Here is a 27,117-nt window from a genome sequence, read left to right as displayed (position 1 = left end):
GGGCTGGAGAGCATGGCACGGACCTTGATTGGGGTGGGGTGCGGGGTGGGGGAACTCGAATAAAAAAAGAACCTGAGCATTTCAGACAGAGGCAGGTCACTTGGCGTGAACTGGATGGAGTCTCCAGATTGAAGTTTGCATTTTCAAGTGAACTACACCTGGCCCTTGAGCTGATCAGTATGGATTCCTCGGAACTGTAAGCTGTAGCCGGGAGGAGAAGGGCTGGACTCTGGGGCTGAGAGCCCACCCCGCCTATATCCCCGCCATACACACTCTCGCTCTCCAGCCCCCAGCGCTGGGCATGAAACCAGGGCCTAGCGCATGTTAGGCAAGGGAAGGCCTCCAGAGTCCCTGGGAATGCACCCGAGTCGCCTCCCTGCAGAAAAGATCCCGCGGCGCGAGCTGGCTCTCGAGATTTTCAGGAGACCCGGCCTAGGGCACAGCAAGTGGTTTCCTATCCTCTGCTCAAAGACCCTCCTCATTCCAGAGGGCACAGATGCTCTGCCACCACTTTAATAACGGTTTGTCGCCACCTGCTGGCCGCTGGACTGCAGCACTCCACACTGCACCCTGGGGCCTCAGGCTGAAGGATGGCCTGGCTCCTGCACCCTGCCACCCAAATGGGGATGCAGCCTGAGGGTTCTTTCCAAAGTGACATTAGAAGAAGCCATAGTTATCCCATTCACCAAACCACACAAGAATGTGGACTTAGTTAAAGTGACACACTTTAGGCGTTATTAGTCAATTATAAACACTTTTGGAGTTATCTGATTATCTAGTGTGATTTACCCTATTCTTTTAGTGTGTGTGTGTGTTTTACTAGGGATTGAACCCAGGGGCACTTTACCACTGTACTATATTCCCCTCTTTTATTTTTTTATTGTTTTGAGACAGGATGGCTTTGAACTTGTGATCCTCCTTCCTCAACCTTTCAAGTTACTAGGATTATAAGCATCTACCCTATTCTTGAATTAAGCTTTAACTCCATTCATTCTCTCATCAACAGTGATTTCCCGAACACCTACTACATGACAGACTATTTGCTGGCTACAAGCTGAGGACACAGTGAGGAAAGCTAAGCAAGTTTGCAGTCAGAGAGACAGATGTTCATCAGATAATTGTACAAATAAATGTAACAGCATGCAATGGTGATATGTGTAACAGAGAAACAGCTGTGGTCAGAGTAGGACAAGATGACTTTGGCTACATCTAAATAGAGATTTGGTCTATTTTTGGTCTCTATATGCACTAAAGTTGTTTAAGTATTTTCAACTAAAAGTGAAAGTACCGTGTCACCTATCAGGAAATTGAGCTGATTTATATGTATAAGGATGTCCATTGCATCATTATTTATAAAAACAAAAAAAACTAAAAATTAAGGAAGAAAGCATTCAAGGGATAAGGGATTGGTTAAGCAAATTATGGTACACTCAAAAAAACCAGAATATTCTGCAGCCATTAAAAATAAAAATGTATTGCTACATTATTGACTAAGAACATATATATTATATATTTTGCAAGTTTTAGAAATGTATATATAGTAAATCTCATTTGGGGGGTGGGTGGATATTAGGGATTGAACTCAGGGGCACTTGACCACTGAGCCACATCCCCAGCCCTATTTTGTATTTTATTTAGAGACAGGGTCTCACTGAGTTGCTTAGCATCTCACCATTGCTGAGGCTGGCTTTGAACTCTTGATCCTCCTGTCTCAGCCTCCTGAGCTGCTGGGATTACAGGCATGCACCACCACACCCAGTAGAAAATCTCATTTTTAAAACTCTTTATATTTTATTTCCATTTCTTACTACATAATTGACTTTTTAAATCATTAAATTGGGCTTTTATGATGATCATAAAATTATGTTATTTGTCTCATCCAAAAAGGGCACAAAACAAAAATATTCTTTTAGTCACTATTTATTTATTTTGAGGGTGCTGGAAATCAAAGGTTCATGCCAGGCAAGTGCTGTACCACTGGGCCACCCCCCACATCCAGATTCTTTAGACTCTACTCCCCACTCCAGTCATTTCTTTGTCACTCTTTGCAGTGAAGCCCCCTCTAATTTCATTCCTCTTAAAACCTATCCTAGCCAGGTTTTGTACATGTCAAGGTCACCAGTGGCCTCTGTGTTGCTAATCTCCATAGTCACTTTTGTCCTCATCTCACGGGCCCCATCAGCAGCATTTGACACAGTAGACCATTCCCTCCTCCTTGTACTGGTCCTTCACCAGGCTTCCAAAGCTGTCCCTCTCTTGACTTTCCTCCTGCTTCATTGCTTCTTCCTTCCCAGTCTTCTTTGCTGCACCCTCCTATTCTTCCAAACCTTTTTTTTTTCTTAAACACTTATTCTTTAGTTGTAGGTGGACACAATAACTTTATTTAGTTTTTATGTGGTTCTGAGGATCGAACCCAGTGCATGCTAGGAGAGAGCTTTTCCTCTGAGCCACAACCCCAGCCCATCTTCCAAACCTTTTAATGTTAGCTCTTTTTTTTTCCCTACCTACATTCATCTCTTTGACCTTATCCAGTCATAGCTTCAAACAACACCTCATCCAGTCTAGATCCTCCTAAGCTCCTGACTCATAAACCCAACTCCCTACTTGGATTCTAATAGACACCTCAAACTCATCATGTTCCTGGCACAACTCCCTGGCACATTTCCTCCTTAAACCTGCTCCATCCGATCTTTCTTTCTTCTTGGTACCTAAAACTTTCCTAATGCTCAAGCCAAAATCTTATATATCATTTCAAATTCTTAAATGCCTCTCTCTCTCCACCCCTCCTACCCCGCCCGCCCCACTCCCTGAACCAGTACGGGGGATTGAACCGAGGGTTGCTCTAACACTGAGCTACATCCCCAACCCAGCCCACCCCAACCTCCCTTTTAAAAAAAACTTTTTGAGAAAAGGTCTAGCTAAAGTGCCAAGGCTGGCCTGGAATTTGTAGCCTCTTAGTATCTGGGATTACAGGCATGTGCTACCAACAAGACTGGCTCAAATGTCTCTCTCTCTCTTTTTAATTGCATTCCAGATCCATCCTTCAAGATTTCCTGTAGTCTTAGTGTCAAAATATATTTCCTGGCTGGTTGCGCTGGTGCACACTTATAACTCCAACAACGTGGGAGGCTGAGACAGGAGGATCACAAGTTCAAGCCCAGCCTCTGCAATTTAGTGAGACTCTGTCTTAAATTTTTTTAGAAAGCTGGGGTAGGGGGATGCTGGGGTATGTAGCTCACTGTACCACTGGGCCACCCCCACATCCAGATTCTTTAGATTCTACTCCCCACTCCAGCAATCTCCTTATTTCTTTGTCACCCTTTGCCGTGAAGCCCCTCTAATTTCATCCCTCTTAAAACCTACACTAGCCAGGTTTTGTACATGTCAAGGTCACCAGTGGTTACAAGGTCCTAAGGTCACAACTCCAGGTTCAATCCCTAGTATCACATACCATACTTCCTCCAGAAATAGTCCTCCATCAAATAAGATCCAACCAGGGAGATTCCAGGGTCAGCTTCAAGGACACCTCAAATTAAGACAGCATTTTTCTCCACAGAGAATATATGTATATATTCTCCCCCAAATCTGATGACTTCTCACTTCCTTACTGTAAACCCTCTGGGCTAATCCATCATTATCTACCACCTAAATAACTACAGTAGCTCTTAATTTGTCTTCCCAACAGCCTCTGGGCAGCTCAGGAGTCAATTGTCCTCTGAGAGCATATGTTAGATGATGTCACTCCTGGGCTGGAAACCCTGCCCAGGCTCCTCATCTCACAGAGCAAGAGTGTTGCACCCTCTTCCTAGGCTACTCTCTGACCTCCTCTCTCCAAGCCATCATCCCCCTTAGGGATGTTTTATGGAGTTCAGTCTGTCTGTAATTCTCCTCCTTCAAGTCTTCGTTCAAATATCATATCCTCAACGATGCACACCTTACCCCACTTTGTTTACTCCTCGTGTGTGTGTGTGTGTGTGTGTGTGTGTGTGTGTGTGAGAGAGAGAGAGAGAGAGAGAGAGAGAGAGAGAGAGAGAGAGAGAGAGAGAGAGAGAGAGATCAGGGATTCAGGATCAAATCCAGGGCCTTGGGCATGCTAGACAAGCACTTACCACTGAGCTACACCCAGACCTCACCATGTTTAAAACTGCAATTCCCCAGCTGTCCTGCTCCCCTTTACCCTGTGGCTAGCTGATTTCAAGGTAGAAGCATCATGGTGGAAGCACAAGGCCAAGGAAAGCTGTCCTCCTCATGACAACCAGGGAGGAGAGAGAGACGGGCAGAAGGAGAGGGACAGAGAGAACAAGGACAAGATATAGCCTTCTAGAGCACACCTTTCTGCTTCCAGTGACCTACTAGATGCTACCTCCCACAGCTTCCACAACCCAATAATCCTATCAAATTATGAATCAATCAATGGTGATGAGGTTAGAGCTATTGATCCAATCATCTTCACAAAGGTCCCACTCCCTAACACTGCCCGATGCACTGGGGACTAAGCCTTCCACACATGAGCCTTTCAGGAACATTTCTAGATCTAAACTATAATACTGTTTAATTAGATGTCTTAATGGCCTTTTGTTGCTGCAAGTCCTTTTTGTATGTTATCATGTAATTTGGGGGGTTCAAAATCCAGGGCTTCATATTTCCAGATTCATTCAATTCCTTTTCATTTCTGTTCTTTTGAACCAGTCAGTTCCTGACTGAACTCAGTTCTTTCCTGTATTGACTTGCTAACCAAAGCCAGGAAGAGTCAATAGGCATGAATTTTGTGCCAACCCCTTCTTCTAGGATCACAGGCTAAATGAACACTTTGCTTACCAAGTAATTAAGGACAATTTTATTAAATAATTTGCTACTATATAATACAAGTCATCATCTTTTCAGCCTCACCTGTAGATTTTTTTTACTTTCTCTAAAGCGCTATATATTTTAGAGTTTATTTTTAACCAGAGGACTCCTGTACAGGGACTAAATTTTGTATTAATCATGATAATACTAGCTGCTGTACACATAAATTTAAATGGCTGCACATGATAAATGTTTTGTTCTCATTCATGAAATAGTGCTATGAGGAGAACAGAGCAATGGAGTGCCCTTCTCCATGTGGTCACTCAGGGATCCAAGATGTTCTAAGCAAAGCCATCTTCCACATGTGGTTTCCAAGTTGCCTTGGGGGCTGTGTCCATTCCTGCCAGTCACAAGTCTAGAAGGGCATGGATGAACTCTGGTATGTTTATGAGTCTAAGAAAAATTATCTTCACATTTATCTGACCAGAACTCAGTCACATGACTCCACATAGATTAGAGAGGCTTGCCAGTTTATATGAGGGATGTATTTTCTGGCAAACAGTCACAGTGGAAGGGAGAGAACCAATTATTTTATCAGACAGTTTGCTGGACTCCTGCAATTTACATAGAAATATGTAAGTAATGTGAGCATGCAGCTTTCTCCTTTATCCTCCAAGCCCCTGCTCTAATTATTTGTTTGGTCCCACTGGGGTGGGCGATTTGTCAGGATGCCCATGTCCTTGGGCATGAGGTGAGAGACTTTCCTCACCTGATTCCGTCTAGGAAGGAGTCACAGAAGGAGCAGGCTGTGTATCTTTAAAGAACTGCTTCCTGCTTCCTTTGACCTCAGTCTTGCAAAGCAGCTCAGTTTGGTAAAAAGTACTTCTTGGAACGAGGAATCACTAACTGCTGGTTCTTAGGAATTTAATAAACAAAGAAATTGAAAAGCTGAACCACTCTGTTCTTTGCTTCCTTTAGTGAGAGTAGGCAGCAAATGGGCGGAAGGAAGCAGGAATCAGGAGCCACTGCTGATGTGGTGGGCACTTCTTCCCAGTAATCTCTCTGTGGTTGAATAACATGGTACATGGGAGGTGGGCCTTTTGCCCCAGCTAATGGCTCACAGGGAATGAGTCCTGCCTGACACAGACAGGGGCTGGAACAGCCACTCGGGGGCCAGAGAAACCAGTTTTATGAAAGACACTGACTTTGTTAAAAGCCAAACCCAATCAAATATAGACCTCTCCAGTGGCAGATTCAATACCAACCACACACTTCTGTCACAAAGGCTCCAGGCGTGCTCTGCCTAACCCTGAAACAGGAAGTGCATTTTCATGTTCAGAGAATGTAGATGTGCGTGACTAAGGAGGATTACACGAACAGCTGACATCTATGCATACCCAGTGACCCTAATTGAATCAATGCACATAGGTGGCATTCTAGTTTACACAAAAGGAAGGGGTTGCTCACCACTTAAAATAATTCCTGCAAGTTCTTCCATTAAGAACTGATTCTTGGAGCTGGGGATGTAGCTCAGTGGTAAAGTGCATATTAGCATATGAGAGGCTGTGGGTTTGATCCCCATCACCACAAGGACAAAACAAAACAAGACTCATGATGTATTTAAAATATAACAGCTTAGCTGAGGCTTGTGATGCACTCCTGTAATCCCAGTGGGCCAGGAGGCTGAGCCAGAAGGATCACAAGTTCAAGGCCAGTCTGGGTAACTTCATAAGACCCTATCTCCAAATAAAAAACAAAAAAGGACTGAGGATGTAGTTCTATGATAGAGCACCCTTGAGTTCAATTCCCAGTACTGGGAGGAAAAAAAAAACACATATATACATATGAGATATAAATAGGTATACATAAAATATAGCTCACACTCAGCTTGTTAAAAATACAGCAGTCGTGTAAAAAAAGTCACACCTGTAACTGCATAAGGCCCTGAGCAGCTCTAGGCTCTAGGGCTGAGGACAGACCAGCTGTCACAGCCATAAACAGGTGGTGTAAGACAATAGCTCCACTGAGCTGACTGGCTTTCCAAGCCCTCCAGCAGCCAAGTGTCCAGCCAGAGTGTGCCAGGGAGGAGCACAGACCACCACATTGCTCCCAGTCCACAGCAGCACCCACAGCCCATGGAGCCTCGGCCTCTCCTCCTGTTCCTTGGCCTCTGCTCAGGTAAGCACCTAAGGTGGGGGGGGGTTCTTTAAGGTTGAAGAACTAGAGGCCCCGCCATGCTTCTTCAAAAGGAACGCAGAACCACAGGGCCTCACCAGCCAGAGGTTACCCTTTTCAGTTTCTTCCTGATGTTCTTTGATTGGGTTTTGAATACAACTTTTTAGTTCATGTTATCCAGATCAAATAGGAACTGCCCGGTCAGAGACATCCGGGTCTCTATCAGTGCCTGGTGTCCTGCTCAGCCACAGGGCCTGCCTTATAGAACTTGAAACATGGTAGACCACTGTCACAACCTGGGGATACCTTCAAATTTGAACAATGGGGACCTAGCGCAGCAACTTCTAATCACAAGTAATAGAGTTAACAAAGCCGTTAGTGGCTCTAAGAGAATTCTGATAATGAAGAGGATTGATTGACAGATACATGTGCTAGAAAGAGAAGCCTCCTAATAATTGTAACCAAACTCTCCATAGAGATGAACTGTTTTGTAATTTTTTAAATTTCTGAAGTGAAAAATGTCCATATGAAGGCATTCCTGCTATTCTTGGGGGGAAAAAAAAGGATGTTACCAAATGTAGGTGTGGATTTGAATTGAAGCTATAAAAACTTACACAGCCCTTGACCTGACTCTGCTCTGGAATGTGTCACAACACAGCAGCTGAAATATTATCCTGAATCCCAAACTTCCGATACAGGGAAATAGGAGATGTTTGCTGATTGCTTCATGTAAAAGTTTACTGGTGATATCATCCCAATTGAGAAATAAGGTAACTTACATTCTGTGATTTCTTTAATATTGCTCTGATAAGCACAGGACTCTGGACAAGAGGTAAAAAGCTATATTATTAATTTTTTCAATAGCAGGGTTGAGGGAAATAGTTTAAACTCAGCTAAATTATATCCTGTGGGATTTGGACTTGATCCAACCTAAGCTGGCCTGGTGTGTATGAGTGCATGTGTGTGTGCATGTTCAAATAACACACTCAATGAAAATTCCTAAGCGATATGCTTCTATAAAAATACTTAAGAGATCTCTTAGGATACCAAAGACCTCTAAAAATGTGTGTTTAGCTATGAAAAGAAGTTTACAATATGTATTTTGATCAAACCTAAATTTTGCTAGTATTGATTCTCAGGGGTGGTTCATAGAAATTTAGAGCTAGATCAGGCATTCAAACACCTCAATTTTTATTGTAAGGAAACAGACTGAAAGATAGAACTGACCTGCCCAAGGTCACTTAATTTATAAATTTTGGAATGTGATCGGTTGTTTGTTAGATGCATAGTCTGAAAGCAGCCTGAAATTACCAAGGTAGCAAGAGACACAGCATCAGAGATTAGAATTACCCATGGTGGGGCTGGGGATGTGGCTCAAGCGGTAGCGCGCTCGCCTGGCATGCGTGCGGCCCGGGTTCGATCCTCAGCACCACATACCAACAAAGATGTTGTGTCCGCCGAGAACTAAAAAATAAATATTAAAAATTCTCTCTCTCTCCTCTCTCACTCTATCTTTAAAAAAAAAAAAAAAAAAAAGAATTACCCATGGTGACTAGTAAGAGTCCAAAAGTCATTTTGCCCAACCCAGAGGCTCTTCCTTACAGAGAAATACAAGTTGGACCAGTATGATACAAAAAGCACACTTGGAATTATGGCTCAATCAGTCCTCTCTGGGTAAAATGCTCATGCATATCAGAACACTTTTTCTTATGATAGCTGAACATATAATCATCACTATTCTATTTACACAGCACCTTTCATTTCAACCTCTTCCACCTTTGTAATCCCAAGTAATTCATTGTCATCTTTCTCATGGCATCTAATTTTCCAACTCATTCACGGTTATTTATGTTAATGACACATGTCAAACTCTATGAAGACAGAAAGACAGGATTTGTGCCAGATTCACCTTTGAATATCTCCAAACTTCTATAGCAATGCTCATATATCTCCAAACTCCTATAGCAATACAGCAATACTCAACAAATCTTTGATGAATGAATAATGTTACACCATCTGACTAAAAATTACCAAAACAATCTTGCCAAAAGGGAGACTCTGACATGATCTGTTTATTTTTATACTGACTTTTCATGAAAGTTTTTTACTGTGATTCACTGAATCCATGAAGAACTGACCTAACTCTTCAAACCATATTGGAGTTGGGAGGGGATTCATAAAATTCTTCCTTTGAATGTTATAAATATTCGTCCCTTTAACCTGTGCCAATGAAACCAATCCATGAAATGGTGTGTTATTGCTGTTGAACTGGAATAAACAATCATTTAAGAATAAGTAGCCCAGGACAATGCCAAAACGACAGCCAAGAGGCTCAGCGATCCACTCCAGGGCCCAGTCCCTGTGGTGGGTGGGGCCTGGGATGGACAAGGCATGGCAGCCAGGAGGACTGCCATGTCCCAAAGGCTCAGTGAAGCAATTGCAAAAACTGTATCTTTGAACTACACACTCCCTTGGAGAGTTGCAGGTGGCATTTGGGGGGGTGCCATGTGGAAGCTCTGTGGAGTTATGTACCTTGGTATCCTTGGAAGCTTTGGTTTGGTAGCCTGGGAATTTGGGGGTTCAGAAAATTTGGGATACTAGAAATGAAGAGGTAGGCTATGTCAACAAGGGTTCTCTACCTGGAGTCCATGAAGACAACAATAAAGGTATTTAAGCTACACTGAAAGCTTCAATAATCTGTATGGAAATGATACATTTATCTGTAGGGAGGAGGTAAACTGCCTCTGCTATAATCCCCCCTCTAACTGGCAGGGGAACCAGGGATGGATTGCTCAGCTCGGAACCTCAGTTTTTTTATCTGTAAAGTGGGGGTAAAAAGTAACCTGAAAGGATCATTATAAGGATTCAAGGCAATAATACAAAGACAGGGGCTTGAAGAAGACTCTCTGGGATCATTAAAATACATATTTTACAGAGGGGTGAAAATGTATCAATTCATTGCATTACAATGATTATTTCAAGCAAATCCAAAGCCCTAGGTGAGAAATCATGGTTGAGAGCCTGGGCTCTGGGTTTGTATTCTTGAATCTACCACTTATGAAATCTGGGCAAGTCATTTAACCTCCCTGTGCCTCAATTTCTTCATCTGTAAAGTAGAGATAAGAGTAGCATCTAGTTGTGAGATTTGAGTTAGTATGTATTAAGTATATATATGTATATGAATATCTGGCATATAACAAATTGTTGTGTTGGTTATTATTTTCATTGACTAATAAAAAGAGAAAATATATAATTACTTTTTATTTAATAATAATTTTTTACAAGCTCTTCCAAATGTAGAATCAAAGTAGAAAAATAGTAAAGATTACAGTGGTGCACACCTGTAATCCCAGAGGCTCTGGAGACTGAGGCAAAAGTATCGTAAGTTCAAAGCCAGCCTCAACCACTTAGTGAGGCCCTAATAACTCAGAGACACCCTGTCTCAAAATAAAAAAAAATATATATATATATATAAAAGGGGGCCAGAGATGTGGTTTAGTGGTTAAGCGCCCCTGGGTTTCATCCTTGGTACCCAAAAATAAAAATAAAAAATAACCTATCTTAGAGGCTAAAAATTAATACTACTGGGCAAAAAGGGAAAGCATCTCACTCATTCAACATTTAAAATTTTCTTGGCCTACGGAGAAGTTCTGGTGGCCTCAGCAATAACCTGCGGAAAGGGGAGATCTGGTTACATGAACCAGGGTAAAAGGATCGTGTGTCTCCTTCCTCTAATCGTGTGTCTACTACCCTGAGCAGATAGTCCTTCGTTCCTGGGTGGCTTGAGTTACAAAGCTCTTTCACAAGACACTTGCTGGAATTTGGAACACATTTTCTCCCAGGAATAAATGTGCATGTGGTTGTGAGGTTCCAGCATAGCCACACCACAACCCGAGATTAAGAGTTGGTGCAGGAGCACGCACAGGTTCTGCTCAAGAGTTCTGCCCTCTGGCTGCTCAACCTTGGACAAGTGGACCACCTTCTCTAGTGAGATGTCTGCCCGCCTCATCTGAGGCTGCTAAAGACCATAGAACTTGCTGGACAGAGAAGGGCTGTCTTTGGTGATGCTGCTCTCTATCTCGAAGGAAATGTAGAAAAGATGGAGTCACTCATGTTTCCAACAAGAGCCCTCAACTCCAGTCAACAAAGCACAGGGTTTTCACTTTTTTAACAACTTAACTGAGATGTGTATCCCCCAGCAGTGATGGCTTAAAATTATGGTAAAACACACATTGTATGAATTTATCATTTTAGCATTTCAAGGTGTACAATTCAGCAGTATTCAGTACATTTACAATGTTAAATGATATTACTATTAACTAGTTACAGAACATTTTCATCATCCCAAAAGGAAAATCTAAACCCATTAAGCAGTCACTCCTTAGACCTCAATGCCCACAAACCTCTGATCTCTCCATTTCTGTGGCTTTCCCTATTCTGGACATTTCTACAAATGGAAACGTACAACACGTGTCCCTTTACATTTGGCTTCTTCCACTCAGCATGATATTGTCAAAGTCCACCTGTGCTGTAGCATGGATCAGTACTTTATTCCTTTTGTGGCTGAGTAATGTTCCATTGTTCAGATCTACTTCAATTTGTTCATCCATTTATCTATACACCCTGACTACAGTACTCAGGGGTGCTATAGCACTGAGCTATACCCCCAGTCCTTTTATTTTTTTTTTTTTTTGAGACAGGGTCTACTAAATTGTCCAGGCTGGCCTTAAACTTGTGATCCTTTTGTGTCAGCCTCCTGAGTAGCTGATATTACAGGTGTGTGCCACCTCACCCAGATCATCCACTTATCTATCGATAGACACTTGAGCTGTTTCCACCTTTTGGATGTTGCTGTTATTCTTTTGGGTATGGTCTTAGGGGTAGAACTGCAGGATCATATGATAACTTAGATTTGCTGAGAACCTGTTACCTTACATCCCCACAGTCACATGGGAGGTTTCAGCGTCTCCACAGCCTCACCAGCACTCATTACTTTCCGTTTTGTTAACCACGTCCCTCCTGAGGAGTGCAATTGAGCACCTATTTTTGACTGTTCATGGCATCCTACGATCTGAGGCCACCTTGTCCAAGATTTCACTATCCCATGTGAATATCAGTTCTGAAACACTGACATTGGCTTTTTTGTGGACCTTTCTTTTTGTGTATGCATATTCCTGGCAAAATTTGATTCAGCCAGGGACTATATTAAGGAATGTCACCTGTCCAAAGTACAAGTGGTGTGATAATCCGCCATGCCAACAACTGCGCTTGGAAAGGAGCTTAAGGCAACAAAACCTGCACCCAGGAGCCCTTTGACAGAGGCCCCGCCTGCCTTCCGAGCTCTGGTTTTGCCTTGATCTCCTTGTGTTAGTGAATAGAGGGTGGGGGTGGTGTCTGACAGGGTTTGTGTCATTTGCTTCTCAGCTGGTCTTGTCCTGGGCTCCGAACATGAGACCCGTCTGTTGGCAATGCTATTTAAAAACTATAGCAGCGTGGTCCGGCCAGTGGAGGACCACCACCAGGCTGTGGAGGTCACCGTGGGCCTGCAGCTGATACAGCTCATCAATGTGGTGAGACAGGGGCCCTGGGGGGGCGCGTGGCACCCACCCCTCACACCTGGGGGCACTCTCCCTTCTGGTTGCCTCTCCATTCCCTAAAGAGGAGACATTTTCTTTTTTCAGGATGAAGTAAATCAGATTGTGACAACCAATGTTCGTCTGAAGCAGGTAATTCAGCATGATAACTGCATTTATGTTATTTTTATTCACCTTGAAATTAAACCTGGGCCCAGAGGAAATCAATTTAGGTACATACACTAAAATGTTAAAAGTAAGGATTTTGGAATGATGGGGATATAGACCCTGTTGTGTTTTTTTTGTTGTTGTTGTTTTGTTTTTTGTTTGTTTGTTTGTTTTGTTTTGTTTTTTAAACCCAGGGCTTTTTCTATGTTATGAATTTGCTAGGGCTACCATAACGAAGTACCACACTCTAGGTAGCTTAAACAACAGAAATTTATCATCTTACCATTTTGGAGTTCAAGGTCAAGATGCCAGCAGAGTTGGTTCCTTCTGAGGGCTATGAGAGAAGTTCCAGAACTTTCTCCTTGGCTTGTAGATGAGATCATGTTCACATGGCTTTCTCCCTGGGTATACATCTGAGAGACATAGATGTTTTTAAATTTCCCCTTTTTATAAGGACTCCAGTTATATTGAAGTAATGCTTACCTTAACAGCCTCATTTTCACTTAGTAATCTCAGTGAAGACCCTATTTCCAAATAAAGTCACATTCTGAAATACTGGGAGTTAGGACTTCAACATATGAATTCTAAAGGGACACAATTCAGCCCATACCTTTGTGTTATCCCATTTTGCCACATTGAGCCAGATAATCCCAGTGACTCAGGAGGCTGAGACAGGTGGATTCCAAACTCAAGGCCAGCAACCGAGTGAAGACACTGTCTCAAAATAAAAAAATAAAAAGGACAAAGATGTAGCTCAGTAGTAGAGTAGTGCCCCTGGGTTCAATTACCAGTACCAAAACAACAAGCACAGTAAAAACAAACAAACAAACAAAAAACCAAATTCACTACATTGGGCATATATATATATATATATATATTTAGTGCAGGAAAATATATAATGCTTTTTAGAAATGATTTTGCCTGCTTGCCATAAATGTTTGCATTAGGGCCAGTCTCCTTTCCTGAGGGTGGACAGTGTGGCTTGGTGGATCTGCCACCCTCAGCTGTGTGACCTGGGGTCTCTTTGCTTCCTTTTCTGTAAACTAAGGTCACTAATCGCTCTATAGGACTGTTGTGAGGACTGGGTCCAGTACTTAGTACCCATGCGCACACTTTGTTGTTACTGTTGGCTAAAGTAAAAGCTGAATTCTGAATCAGACTTTCCTTATCCAAACATAATTTCTGTCCGTTTCAGAATTACTGAGACCATGAAGGCTCTTCACCCCCCCCCCAAACATTTTATAAGATGTTTTTGACTTTTTAATTGCTTCAATGTCTTCATTTCCAGCAATGGGTGGATTACAACCTAAAATGGAATCCAGATGACTATGGTGGTGTGAAAAAAATTCACATTCCCTCTGAAAAGATCTGGCGGCCGGACCTTGTTCTCTATAACAAGTAAGCAAAGCAGACAGGCGGGAGGGGGATTCCTGGGGCAGGCGGAGCCCCGTGTCCGCACGGAAGGGCTGACTGCAGCCTGCTTCTCACCACGTTAACATTAAAGAACCCTTAAAAACCAGAGCCACGTTGACAGGCCAGGCAGTGCCATATGGTGTCTCATGTTACGAATAGAAACAATGATCAGAGCCAAATTGGATCAAGACTGTGGGTGGGGAGCATTTAATCCCTGAGAGCTCCTGAGGGGTGTGTGGCAACCATCCAAAGCACCCAAACTTCTTATCCCCAAGTTCCTTGGAATCAAATGTCCTTCCTACCTAATCGGTCTGTACCCCCGAGGTTGATAACTCATCGCGTCCTGAACGTCATCCTGACACTGATGGTCCAGAATGCCTGCATTGCCCATCCACCAGGTCCCATGACAGACTGCCTGTTGTGAAATTATAATGTGATTCAAGACACGCCGCTTTAATGACACGTTCATTATCATATGCCCTTCATTTGTCAGGGAATGTTCATTTCAAAGAGCATCCTCCCCAGACAGGAGCATTTGTCGTTGGCCTAGAGGATTTACAGTCTGACATCACTCCATGTGGGTCTGGGGAGCAAGCTGTGCGTTCCAGCAGATGTATGGGGTGTGTGGGGCAAGGGCCAGTGGATAAAAATGATGCACTTTACGGCAGCCTACCCAGCTTTGATTTTCTACTACATGTGGTCCAGTTATACTTACGTTCAAGTGTGAGCCAAATTGCCCAATCAGCGATATAAACTTTTTGGACAAATATGCTGACATAGCAGAATCTCGATGTTCAGTTTCTTTCAGGCAGAACCTGGGAGAAGCAGTTAAAGTTCTCTGGGCTTTCTGACATGCTTACTTAGCAACACCCTGGTGGAGAGAGAACCTCAGTTTACCTGCTTATTGGGAGAGACTAAGACAATCTTTTGACCCTCTGCTCTTTCAGGAGGGTCTAATGCCACACAGTTCTCTGGATTAAGAATCCTACTTCAGTCCCAAGGAAAAAGTCGGGGAAAGAAAAATCTCTTGTTTTACAACAGGAGGGATCAATACATGCCATTAAGTCCCTAAAATCCCATGGGGGCAAACCCCACCCCACTGATTTAACTCCTACTCTAATACTTCCTGGTGCCCAGTGTCCTAATCATGCAAGGCTTGGTCACTGAGCTGCACCTCCAGCCCTCAATACCTATTCTAATTGCCTCATTTTTTGCAAAGTCCCTTGGACACAGTCTGTTTATGGAAGAATGTCCACTGAATAAGGCCTATAGAAGTGGCTTATTGCTACTTTTTAGTACATACCATGTTTTTCTTTTTAATTTTATTTTTTTGCAGTACTTGAAATTAAACCCAGGGCTTCAAGCACGCTAGGCAAGTGCTCTACTACTGAACTACATCTCCAGCTCTTTTATTTTGAGACAGAGTCTTGCTATATCATCTTGGCTAGGCTTGAACTTCTAATCCTACTGCCTCAGCCTCTCAAATAGCTGAAATTAAAGGTATGTGCTACTGTGCCCAGCTCCCTGATTTAAAAATATATATAGGGCTGGGGATGTGGCTCAAGCGGTAATATGCTCACCTGGCATGCGCAGGGCGCTGGGTTCGATCCTCAGCACTACATAAAAATAAAATAAAGATGTTGTGTCCACCGAAAACTGAAAAACAAATATTAAAAAATTCTCTCTATCAAAAAATAAATAAATATATATATATATATATATATATATATATATATATATATATATATATATCTCCACCATTGGAAAATCAGGAAATATCATATAAAATTTAGATTTTTAGCCTGTCTAGAAAAATTCTACAATAAAAAATGTGAAAAATTTGGGGCAGGGCAATGGCTCAATGACACAGCACTTGCCTAACATGCATGAGACCCCTCGGTTCCATCTCCAGCCCTGGGGCTGGGGGAGGAAAAAAAAGAAAATATTTGACCCCAAAAATGTATGTTTTTTCACCTTCTGACCAAGAAAAAAGCCAAATATCTGGCAACAGTGGGCATCTACTCCCACGTGGCCATACGCAGCACTGTGTAGGGGCTCCTTCTTCATATCTTACCTGCCTGGCCCTTAATCTGAGTTCATGATCCCACCCCACTGGATAGATCACCTTGCCCTCCATGCTGGGGATTGAACCTGGGGCCTCCTGCATGCCAAGCAAGACTCCACCACTGAGACACACTCCCAGTCCTAAATGGTTCTTAATGTAACAGACCCCTTGCCACAGTAAGGAGTTACTGGAGAAACATTTTATTTTAAATTCCTTTGCTTTCAGAGCTAACTCTCAAAGTATATCCTGAGGATATAGGTGGATATGAACATTACAAATATCACTGAGGACAGAGAAAGAACATCTGAGATGCAGTTATACCCATGTTACCTGCTATTTCTTTAAACCCATAGATTCCCACTTCCTTCCCAGATAGTCTAACTCAGAGCTGACTTAAATGGTGCTCGGGAATCTGCATCTGTAATAAGCACCCCAGTGACTCTTATTATCAGACAAATCTGGGAAACACTGCCATAGATTTAAAAAGCAACACAACCAGAAAGCAAGCTTCTATAATTAGTACTAGAATAATTAGCAGCTGTCTCCTCTTAATATCTGCAGGCAGAATGGAAGGCTCATCTGTCACTTGGAACCCTTTTCTTCCCTTATCCCAATTGCAGTGCAGATGGCGACTTTGCTATTGTCAAGTTCACGAAAGTGCTCCTGGACTACACGGGCCACATCACATGGACACCTCCAGCCATCTTCAAAAGCTACTGTGAGATCATTGTCACTCACTTTCCCTTTGATGAGCAGAACTGCAGCATGAAGCTGGGCACCTGGACCTATGATGGCTCTGTGGTGGCGATCAACCCGGTAGGTAGGGACTCCGTGTGATGATGCTGGTTTCAGGAGAAGTGTGGTTCAGGTCTCTGACTCTGCCCCTAGATAACCACAGGCTCTCAGAACCAGTTAAAACTTGGGAGGCTCTTGTCTGATGGTTCTCAGTTGGTTAGGAAGGTTCTTGATGTGCTGCTTATAAGAACTATCTTGGAACTGAAAGAAACTCCTTATGCCCAGCACAGTCTCAAGAATTTTGATTACATCTGTCTGGAATGGGGCTAAGTAGCCAATGTTATAAATCTTGAATATGGAGCCCAAATGAAGAATCCCAGTAATCTAAACTCCTTATGTTATGGGAAAGGAGTCCAAGACCCCAAAGTGGAGGTGGCCCCAAGTCCCTCCTGGATATGTGGCCCACAGAACTGGGGATTATTACCTTATCACGGCTGATTACAAAACCCTGCCCTCCCCTACCCCCCAGATAACTTGGCTAGGGTTTCCAAACTTCATCTCATTTTTCAGGAAAGTGACCAGCCAGACCTGAGCAACTTCATGGAGAGTGGGGAATGGGTGATCAAGGAGGCCCGGGGCTGGAAGCACTGGGTATTCTATACCTGCTGTCCCAGCACCCCCTACCTGGACATCACCTACCACTTCGTCATGCAGCGCCTGCCTCTCTACTTCATCGTCAACGTCATCATCCCCTGCCTGCTCTTCTCCTTCTTAACCAGCCTCGTGTTCTACCTGCCTACAGACTCAGGTGGGTGCTGTTGCCATGACTGTTAAAGTGAATTGGTCACCAACATCTATTTGCCCAATACCATCTGTGTGCCCAGAAAATTGCGGGGTAAGGTGTGTGCTCAGAGACCTCCTCATGTCACTTCCTCTACAAAGTTGCTTTCCTTCGATGGACTCTTCTGGGCATTGCTCCTTTACTGAGTTTGCCACTAGAATATCACTTTTGCATGTCTGTTTCCAGATGGCAATACCTTTACACATGAGACCGTACTTCCCAAGTGGCAATTCTTTCCCACATATCAGCCTGGACAACTTACTTACCTCCTACTGAGTAATCCCATCTGTGATATAATTTCATCAAACACCAACAATCTACTGAACAGGGGACGGGTACCCATATGTCTGCCAGCAAGTCCCTACTCGTAAACAATTGATGGCAGACAAGCAGGAGGAAAAGATGGTACAGACGCCCCTCAAACTTATGACAGGTAGCAATTTTATCCAACTGATTTTTTTAAACTCACAAAAATTTAAATCTAACTGTTCAGAAAGGGGAAAATATTATTCACTCATTCAATAAAGACTTGTTGAGCAACACAGCAGGGACACAGTGGAGAATAAGGCAGGAAGATCCCCCCCTCCCCCCCCCCCCCCCGCTGAATGTATGTATGTTCTCATGATGGTACTCATTTTTTTTTTCATACTGGAGATTAAACCCATGGCCTTGCACATGCTAGGAAAGCACTCTACCTTTGAACTACATTTCAGCCGTTTTTGTTTTTGATTTTTAGACAAGATTATGTTAGGTTGCACAGGCTGGCCTTGAACTTGCAATCCTCCTGCCTCAGCCTCCCAGGTAGATGGGATTATGGCATGTACTACTGTGCCCAGTGATTGTACTAGTTTTTAAACAAATGATTGAACCCAGAGGCACTTAACCACTGAGCCACATCCCAAGTGCCACTCCTCACCCCCGCTTTTTAAATTATTTTTTTTAGTTATAGTTGGACATAATACCTTTATTTATTGATTGATTGATTGATTGATTTTATGTGGTGCTGAAGATTGAACCCAGGGCCTCGCACATGCTAGGCAAACGCTCTACCACTGAGCCACAACCCAGCCCCTCCCCGCCTCTTTTTTAAAAAATATTTTATTTAAGTCTCAATGAGTTGCTTATGGCCTTGCTAAGTTGCTGAGGCTGGCTTTGAACTCATAATCCTCCTGCCTCAGCCTCTAAGTTGCTAGAAGCTTCCTCTTCTTCTTCTTCTTCTTATTTTTTAAAAATAGTTTTAAAGTAGATGGACACACAGTACTTTTATTTATTTATTTATTTATTTATTTATTTATTTTATGTGGTGCTGAGGATTTAACCCAGTGTTTCACATGTGTGAGACAAGCGTTCTACCACTGAGCTATAACCCCAGCCCCAAATAAAGCTTCTTAAAGTAAATAAAGAAAACACTGTCAGGGAAATATGGAAATAATTAGTGTCTATAAATATTCAATTATTTATGCTTGAAAAGCCTTTAGGACAATGACTATATTATCCTTGGTAAACGTTAGCTATTATTTATTATTAGTCAAGAAATTGTAGCTTGATAAATATATTTACAATTGTGACTTCTTCTTCACTTTCAAAGGCCTTCCTACCTAGCAGGTAGAGTGGACAATCTCATGTTGCCTCCACTTTCACCCAGTGTTTATGGTTGTCCCTTAGTATCTACAGAGGATTGGTTTCAGGACCCCAGGATACAAAAATCTGTGAATGCCCAATTCCTTTATATAAAATGTTGCAGTATTTGCATTTAACTTATGTGGTCCTCCCATATGCTTTACTTTTTAAATAGTTTTTATTGGTGCATATCAATTATACAGATAGCGGGTTTCATTGTGGCATAATCATATGTGCATATAATAAAATTGATCTATTTCATTCCCCGTGCTTCCCCCTGCCCACCTCTCCTCCTTCCCCTGTTCCCTTCTCTCTCCCTTCTGTTTTCATGAGATTCCCCCCCCATCATCATGCTTTTTTTTTTTCCTTTCTTTTTTCTCTCTAGCCTCCATATGTGAGAGAAAACATACAGTACTTGGAACCTGGTTTGTTTCACTTAACATATTGCTCTCCACTTCTATCCATTTTCCTGCAAATGACATCATTTTATTCTTTGTGGCTGAATAAAACTCCATTGTATATCTATACCACATTTTCTTTATCCACTCATCTCTTGACTGACAGCATAACTTGGCTATTGTGAATTGTGCTGCAAGAAACATGAGTATGTAGGTATCTCTATAGTAGGCTGATATTAATTTCTTTGGTTATATACCAAGAAGAGCTTTAGCTGGCTCATATGGTGGTTCTATTTTTACTTTTTATTTTTGGAAGGACCTCCATATTGATTTCCATAGTGGCTGTCCCAATTTACATCCCCACCAACAATGTGCAAGGGTTTCTTTTTCCCTAAATCCTCACCAGCATTTATTCTTACTTACATTTTTTGATGATTGCTATTCTGACAGGGATGAGACTGAATTTCAGTACAGTTTTGATTTCCATTTATTTCCTTCACAGCTAAAGATGCTGAACATTTTTTCATGTAATTATTGGCTATTTGTATTTCTTCTTTTGAGAAGTGTCTATTCAGTTTATTTGCCCATTTATTGATAGGGTTATTTGGTGGGATTTTTTGTCATCATTATTATTATTATTTTGGTTTTTATTTTGTGTATTAATTCCCTGTCAGAAGAGTAATTGGCAAAGATTTTTCTCCTATTCTGTAAGCTGCCCCTTCACTCTCTTTACTGTTTTCTTTGCTGTGCAGAAGCTTCTAAAATTTGATGTCATCCCATTTGTCAAATCTCGTATTATTTTCTGAGCAATAGGAGTCCTAATCAGGAAGTCATTGCCTGTGCCTCTTATCTGAAGTGTTTTCTTCTAGCAGTTTCAGGTCTTATACTGAAGTCTGATACAGTCTTAATTGATTTTTTAAAAATTTATAGTTGTTGATGAACCTCTATTAATTAATTTATTTATATGTGGTGCTGAGAATCTAACCTAGTGCCTCACACATACTAGACAAGTGCTCTACCACTGAGCTACACCAGCCCCAGTTTTAATTGATTTTTGTACAGGGTAAGAGACGGGGATCTAGTTCCAATCTTCTACAGATGGTTATCCAGTTTTCCTAGCAACATTTATTGAAGGTTCTCTTATGTATGCTTTTGGCACCTTTGTCACGTATCACATGGCCATAGCTGGGTTTGTCTCTGTGTTCTCTATTCTCTTCTTTAGGTTTACATGCTTTTTTTTTTTTTTTTTTTTTTTTGGCCAGTGCCATGCTTTTTTTGCTACTATGGCTCTGTAGTGTATTTTGAAATCAGATATTGGTCTTTTTGCTCGGGATTGCAGTGGCTATTCATGTGGTTCCGTTTTATGCAGTTTAACACATTCTGCTGCAGAAGGAAAGCCTGCCACCCTGAGTCTGCTTGCCAACCCATAATCCCTCTCAGCTCCCTAGGTTCCACCAAGAAACAATATCCTGGGGCATGAGATGAAGTAGACATTTACTTCTTGGCACCCTCTCATAGAAAATCTTGCCACTTGTCATCATGGGTACAGTGAAGGTCATGCAGGAAATTATGCAAGAAAAAAAATTTCTACAATGATGTTTCATGAACATGAGTCACATTCCTTCACCTTTGGATTTCAGTGGTAAATAAGTTTGCAAGGGCTGCCGTGACAGAGTACCACAGATTGGGTGATTCAAACAACAGACATCCATTTCTCACCATTCTGGAAGCTAAAAGTTGAGATCAAGGTGTTAGCAGGATTGGTTTCTTCTGAGGCCCCTCACTTGCTCTGCAGGTGACTGCCTTCTCCCATGCCCTCACATGGTCTGTGTCCACATTCTCTCTTGGAAGGACACCAGTCATATTGGATTAGGGACCCCAGATAACTTCATTTAAACTTAATTACCTTTTAAAGGTCTTATCTTTCAAATACAGTCAGATTTTGAGATCCTGAGGTTTAGAATTTCAATATATTGGGAGGGGCCAATTCTGTCCATCATGGTGGATTGTTGGGTTTCTTCTTTTTGTCTTCCCAGGAGAGAAAATGACGCTGAGCATCTCTGTCTTACTGTCCTTGACTGTGTTCCTTCTGGTCATTGTGGAGCTGATCCCTTCCACCTCCAGTGCCGTGCCCTTGATTGGAAAATACATGTTGTTCACCATGGTGTTCGTCATCGCATCCATCATTATCACCGTCATTGTCATCAACACACACCACCGCTCTCCCAGCACCCACGTGATGCCCGAGTGGGTGCGGAAGGTGAGTGCGGGCGGCACATAGGAAGGACACTTCCAGGTCCCCCCTTAGACAAGAGCCAGTGTTGTTCTAGCCAATACTTGCGACATTTAGAAACCTATGTCCTTTCTGGACTTCAGGGGACTTGGGTGAAGAACTTTCCTTGTCTTCTTTCTAGGGACAACTCATGAGAGAGAAAGGAAAAAAAAAATACCAGAATTTATAAAGCACATTCTAAATTCAAGTTTAAAGGATCTCTTTGAATAGAGATGAATAAATCTCCATCTTTTTTATGCTGTGACATTCTTTAAGATTTCCATTTGTGTGTCTTTCAATTTGGGAACAAACTTACTTATTTTTGCTAGTAAAATCATCAGCTGAGAATAGAATGAGATTTAGAGATGGAAGAGGGGTGTTAGGGTTTAGATATGATGTGTCCCCCAAAAGTTTATGTGTTAGACGATGCAAGAATTTTTAGAGGTTAAGTGATTGGGTTATGAGAGCTTTAACCTAACCCGTGGATGAATCCACTCACAGGGATTAAATGCGTAGTAACTATAGGCAGGTCGGGTGTGGCTGGAGGAGGTAGGTCACAGGGGTTGTGCCTTTGGGTTCTGTATTTTGTCCCTGATGAGCAGAGCGCTCTCTCTCTCTCTCTCTCTCTCTCTCTCTCTCTCTCTCTCTCCTTCCATGTCCTGAGCTGCTTTCTTCCCCCTATGATGCTCTGCCTCCCTCTGGGCCCAGAGCAATGAAGTAGGCCATCTGTGGACTGAGGCTTTTGAAACCTGAGTGTCAGATAAACTTTCTCAAATTGTTCTTGTCAGATTTGTGGTCACAGTGGCAAAAACTGCTGACTAAAACAGAGGGCTTGAGGAAATAACACAAAAGTGAGGAATTTTGTCTCAAATGTTTACATTGCTGAATTTAAAAATGTGCTGACATTTCAAATCCCATCCCCTTTGGTGCTGGGATTAAGCCCAGAGCCTCACACATGCAAGGAAAGCATTCCACTACTGATCTACACCTACAGCCCAAATATGTGCTCTTTTGGATAAAACTTCAGAGACACTAAAGCCTAGAATCTTTATGTCATAAATTGCCAGAGAAACTAATGGTTACTATGTACTCTTTGGAGGCAATTAGCAGTCCTCCTTGACTCCTGGCAATACCCATGTTGCAGTTTCTTTATAAAGAAAGAGAAGAAAACAGTCTACCTACTTTGGGGGACAGAAATTTATACATGAGGCAAAGAGCCCTTTCTTTAACTAAATGATCCTGGAAACACATTGCTAGGACCTTTCTGTTGTCTCCCTGGTGTCTGGTGTCCTAAAAGGTTGCCGGCTGCTCACAGGCTCCCTCTGGTGGCAAACTTTTCATATTACAGAGTCATCGCGACCACTGTAATTTGACACAGTGGTTATGAAGGAGTGGATATGAAGGAGTCTTTGGGAACATCTAGTATGGTTCTTTTTGTTTTAAAGACAAGGAGCCTGTCAAGGTTGAGGCTGAGATACGTTGAATGACTTGCCCAAGATTACGTTGATAATTCAGAGTTTGATGTTTGCCTGTGTTGACAATAATTCTCATGCATGGATTGCTTTTTTATTAGGTTTTTATCGACACTATCCCAAATATTATGTTTTTCTCCACAATGAAAAGACCATCCAGAGATAAACAAGACAAAAAGATTTTTACAGAAGATATTGATATTTCTGACATTTCTGGGAAACCAGGGCCTCCACCCATGGGCTTCCACTCTCCCCTGATCAAACATCCCGAGGTGAAAAGTGCCATTGAGGGCGTCAAGTACATCGCAGAGACCATGAAGTCAGACCAGGAGTCCAATAACGTAAGCTCTGCAGTTTGAAATCTTCCCCTCTGGGTTTAAATGATCAAATACATGACTGCAGACAAATGGGTTTGGTTTGACAGTTAAGCTAGCATTCAAGATGCAGGCACCAACCTAACATGTTCCTTCGGGACCACCTCTAGGTCACCTTAGTAACTCATCACGTTGTGAATTATTATTCAAAAGTTAAAGATCCTGCCAGCCAAGGGATGTGGAGGGCTTTGAGACCTACAAATTAAAGGACCCATCGATAATATGTAGCATGAACTCTAAGTCTCTAATAATCACCTTAGTGGAATTCTAACACTCTCCCCTCTCCCAGGCGTCTGAAGAGTGGAAGTATGTTGCAATGGTGATGGACCACATTCTCCTGGGAGTCTTCATGCTTGTCTGTCTCATCGGCACTCTGGCTGTGTTTGCAGGTCGGCTCATTGAATTAAACCAGCAAGGATGAGAAGTTGCATTGAGCCTAGCTCTGCCCCAGGACCCACCAGAGCAGAATAAAACGAGAAAAGGAGGATTTGTATACTTAGACATATTCTCTCTCTTATCAAACATGACGTTTTCTGCACTTATGATTAATAGTAACGATGTCCATTTTTATGAGGTCATGGTCTCTGGGTGATTCCCCTTTGCTTCTCCCTGCACTTCTGCCGTGTCTCCCTGGAAAGTGAATCCTTCTCAGTAAATGAAACTGGACCCTTTATAGAAGTGTTCATTTCCAAATGGCATCTGGAAGAGTTTTGCCAGATAGCCAAGATTTTCTGTTGTGTTATTGCTAATTGCTTTCTTTGTTGCTCTTCTTTTTTCCTCCTCCTCTTCTTTTTCTTTTCTTTTTTTGGAATGGAGTCCTTTGCTTAAGAATCAGTTTTGTATCTACCAAGAAATCCCCATGTACCCGCCCCCCAAAAGATTAACCATTTGATTTGCAGAGCGGAAACAATAGAAAGAAAATAAAGTAATTTCTAGAATGACCATGGAAATGCAAACAGCCTCAAAAATCTATGTTTTAAAAATAGATTTCTAAGAACTGGGGTGTGGGGGTTTCCTCAGGTGTTTTTTTTTTCTTTTTTTTTTTGTGTGGGGGTACTAGGGACTGATCTGAGGCCTTGTGCATGCTATACATACCTTCTACCACTGAGCTACACCTGAGCCCTAGGTGTCCCAATTTAACAGGGAACCTGGTTTTGATTCTCAAGTTTGAAGGTAAACAGGTGGCAACATTATTGAGCATGAGTTGCAGGTACTATGGGAATCATCTCACCTATGTGGTTTTATTTCATCATAACAATTTTCATACCATCCCTGTAATGGCCTTATTTACAAAGGAGAAAACTGGTTTCAAGAAGGTTAAGTTTGACTGTTAGTAGAATCTGAACTGAGATTTGAACCCAAACCTTGAGATTCCAAAGCAACTCAGCTGGTTCAGGCATCTGCTCGCTTGCTCTCCTGTCACCCTTGCCTTGATCAAGACCATTCTGTGACTCTGTTCAGTGTTCTTGAGCACTTCAGCCTTAGTGTCAACTATCTTTCCACCTTCCCAATTTCATTGCCTGCATTTTTTTTTCTCAGTCTTTACATCAATCATTGGGGTTCAATTCCTACAAATGAAACCAGAAATGTGTGCACACATGATCACTATTTCTAAAGTTCTGAAGAAGAGAGGAAATGATTTTTCTTTATTTTTTTAATATTTATTTTTTAGTTTTGAAGTGGATACAATATCTTTATTTTACATTTATGTGGTGCTGAGGTTCGAACCAAGGGCCTCATGCATGCTAGGCAAGCACTCTACCACTGAGCCACAATCTCAGCCCCAATGATTTTTCTCTCTGAAGTAAACTTCCAGTCTCAATATAGTTTACCCTAGAATGAGAGAAACCATGTGACTCTGGGCTTAGAAAAGGCCTTCAGAACATCAAACACACCCGACCCATGTCAGCTCCAGGGACAATGTTGACTGGTACAGACAGAGTGCCTGAGCTCAGGTGGCTTCTGGCCTCCAACAGACTCCCCATCACATACTTTTAGAAGGGTGGGGTGGGTGTCCTCATTGAAGGATAAAACTGTTTCCCTATTTTAAAGGTAAAATAGTTTGGCAGTTCCTCAAAAAGTTACACACAGAGTTACCATATGATCCAGCAATTCCATTCTTAGTATAGACCCAAAGGAATTGAAAGTGGACACTTGAACAGACACCCATAAGCCAATGTTCAAAGACGTAAATAGCTAAAAGAAAGAACAACTCTGTGTCCACTGAGGGTAAATGGCCAACAAAATGTAATGTGTATTGTTAGAGTCTGTGAACAAGTCTGGATGGCGCCTGACATTTTGCAGAGGGAGTGGTTTGTGAAGTAACGCCAGCGAGCCATTAAGTGTGGAGATTCCTTATTGGTTGACTGCTGTATCTAGTTTATGTTAATTAAGATAAGCTGTGTGGAATGTATATATACCCCTCCTGTCCTACAATAAACTGCTCCCACTCCTGCTGTATCAATCTACACAAGTTGCTCGTCACCCCCCGGTTATTTTGCCCAGCCAGCCGGGCTGCGGCAGTGTATACAATACAGTATTATTAAGCCTTCAAAAGCAATAAAATTCTGATCTATGCTATAATGTGGAGAAACCTCAGAAACATTATAAGTGAAATAAGCCCGAGGAAAGGACAAATATTCTATGATTCCACTTATATGAGGTACCTATAAATTTAAAGAAGCAGAAACAAAATAGAGGTTATCAAAAACTGGGATAGGGGAATTGGGGAGTAGGGGGATACTATTTAATGTAATCAAATTTTTTTTGGGGGGGAAGATAAAAATGTTCTGGAGATGGAGAGTGGTGGTGGCACTAAACTGTGCATATATTTAACACCACTGAGCTACATACTTAAAAATGATTAAAATGATACATTTTATGTTCTATATATTTTACCACAATTTTTAAGAAAAGAGCAAACTAAAGGCTCGAGTCCCTGATCACCAACTTTAGAGAGAGAAAAGACTAAAAAGAAAAAAAAAAATCACCTCATTCCCTACACTCACTTAAGTTAGTCAAGTAAACCAGGACCCAGAGAAGTGGCCTCCCTTGGGTCACAGAGCTGATAGTGACAAACCAGGTCTGTGAACTCCTGCTCTCATCCTGTTCCTGTTACATCAAATAATCCGCCCCCCCACCCTGGTCCTGGGAGCCAGCAGGCTTGGTCCTGAGTCGACAGAGCAATGCCACAGTGTGTCCTGCATCGGCCCAGACATCAGTG

General features: G+C 42.2%; 1 protein-coding gene across 1 annotated transcript; it reads left to right on the top strand.

Annotated features, from left to right (window-relative positions):
• Chrna1 (cholinergic receptor nicotinic alpha 1 subunit) lies at positions 1-24,836 on the top strand. Its single transcript, XM_005324615.5, has 9 exons — positions 1-6,966; positions 12,388-12,533; positions 12,645-12,689; positions 13,993-14,102; positions 16,803-16,998; positions 17,488-17,725; positions 21,813-22,036; positions 23,622-23,861; positions 24,184-24,836. Exons 1-9 carry the CDS (start codon positions 6,924-6,926, stop codon positions 24,313-24,315), a joined length of 1,374 nt encoding a protein of 457 aa, XP_005324672.1. The 5' UTR covers positions 1-6,923; the 3' UTR covers positions 24,316-24,836.
• Positions 24,837-27,117: the final 2,281 nt, after the last annotated feature.

Source organism: Ictidomys tridecemlineatus, chromosome 7 (assembly GCF_052094955.1).
Source record: "Ictidomys tridecemlineatus isolate mIctTri1 chromosome 7, mIctTri1.hap1, whole genome shotgun sequence".
Classification (NCBI taxonomy): Eukaryota; Metazoa; Chordata; class Mammalia; order Rodentia; family Sciuridae; genus Ictidomys; species Ictidomys tridecemlineatus.
The sequence above is the reverse complement of the archived record's forward strand: the minus strand, read 5'-3'. Positions and strand labels throughout refer to the sequence as shown.

Coding starts and splice junctions, on each gene's coding strand:
- Chrna1 (XM_005324615.5), top strand. CDS start 6,924: ATGGAGCCTCGGCCTCTCCTCCTGTTCCTTGGCCTCTGCTCAG. Junction 16,999..17,487: donor CTGTGGTGGCGATCAACCCG/GTAGGTAGGGAC, acceptor CTCATTTTTCAG/GAAAGTGACCAGCCAGACCT. Junction 22,037..23,621: donor TGCCCGAGTGGGTGCGGAAG/GTGAGTGCGGGC, acceptor CTTTTTTATTAG/GTTTTTATCGACACTATCCC.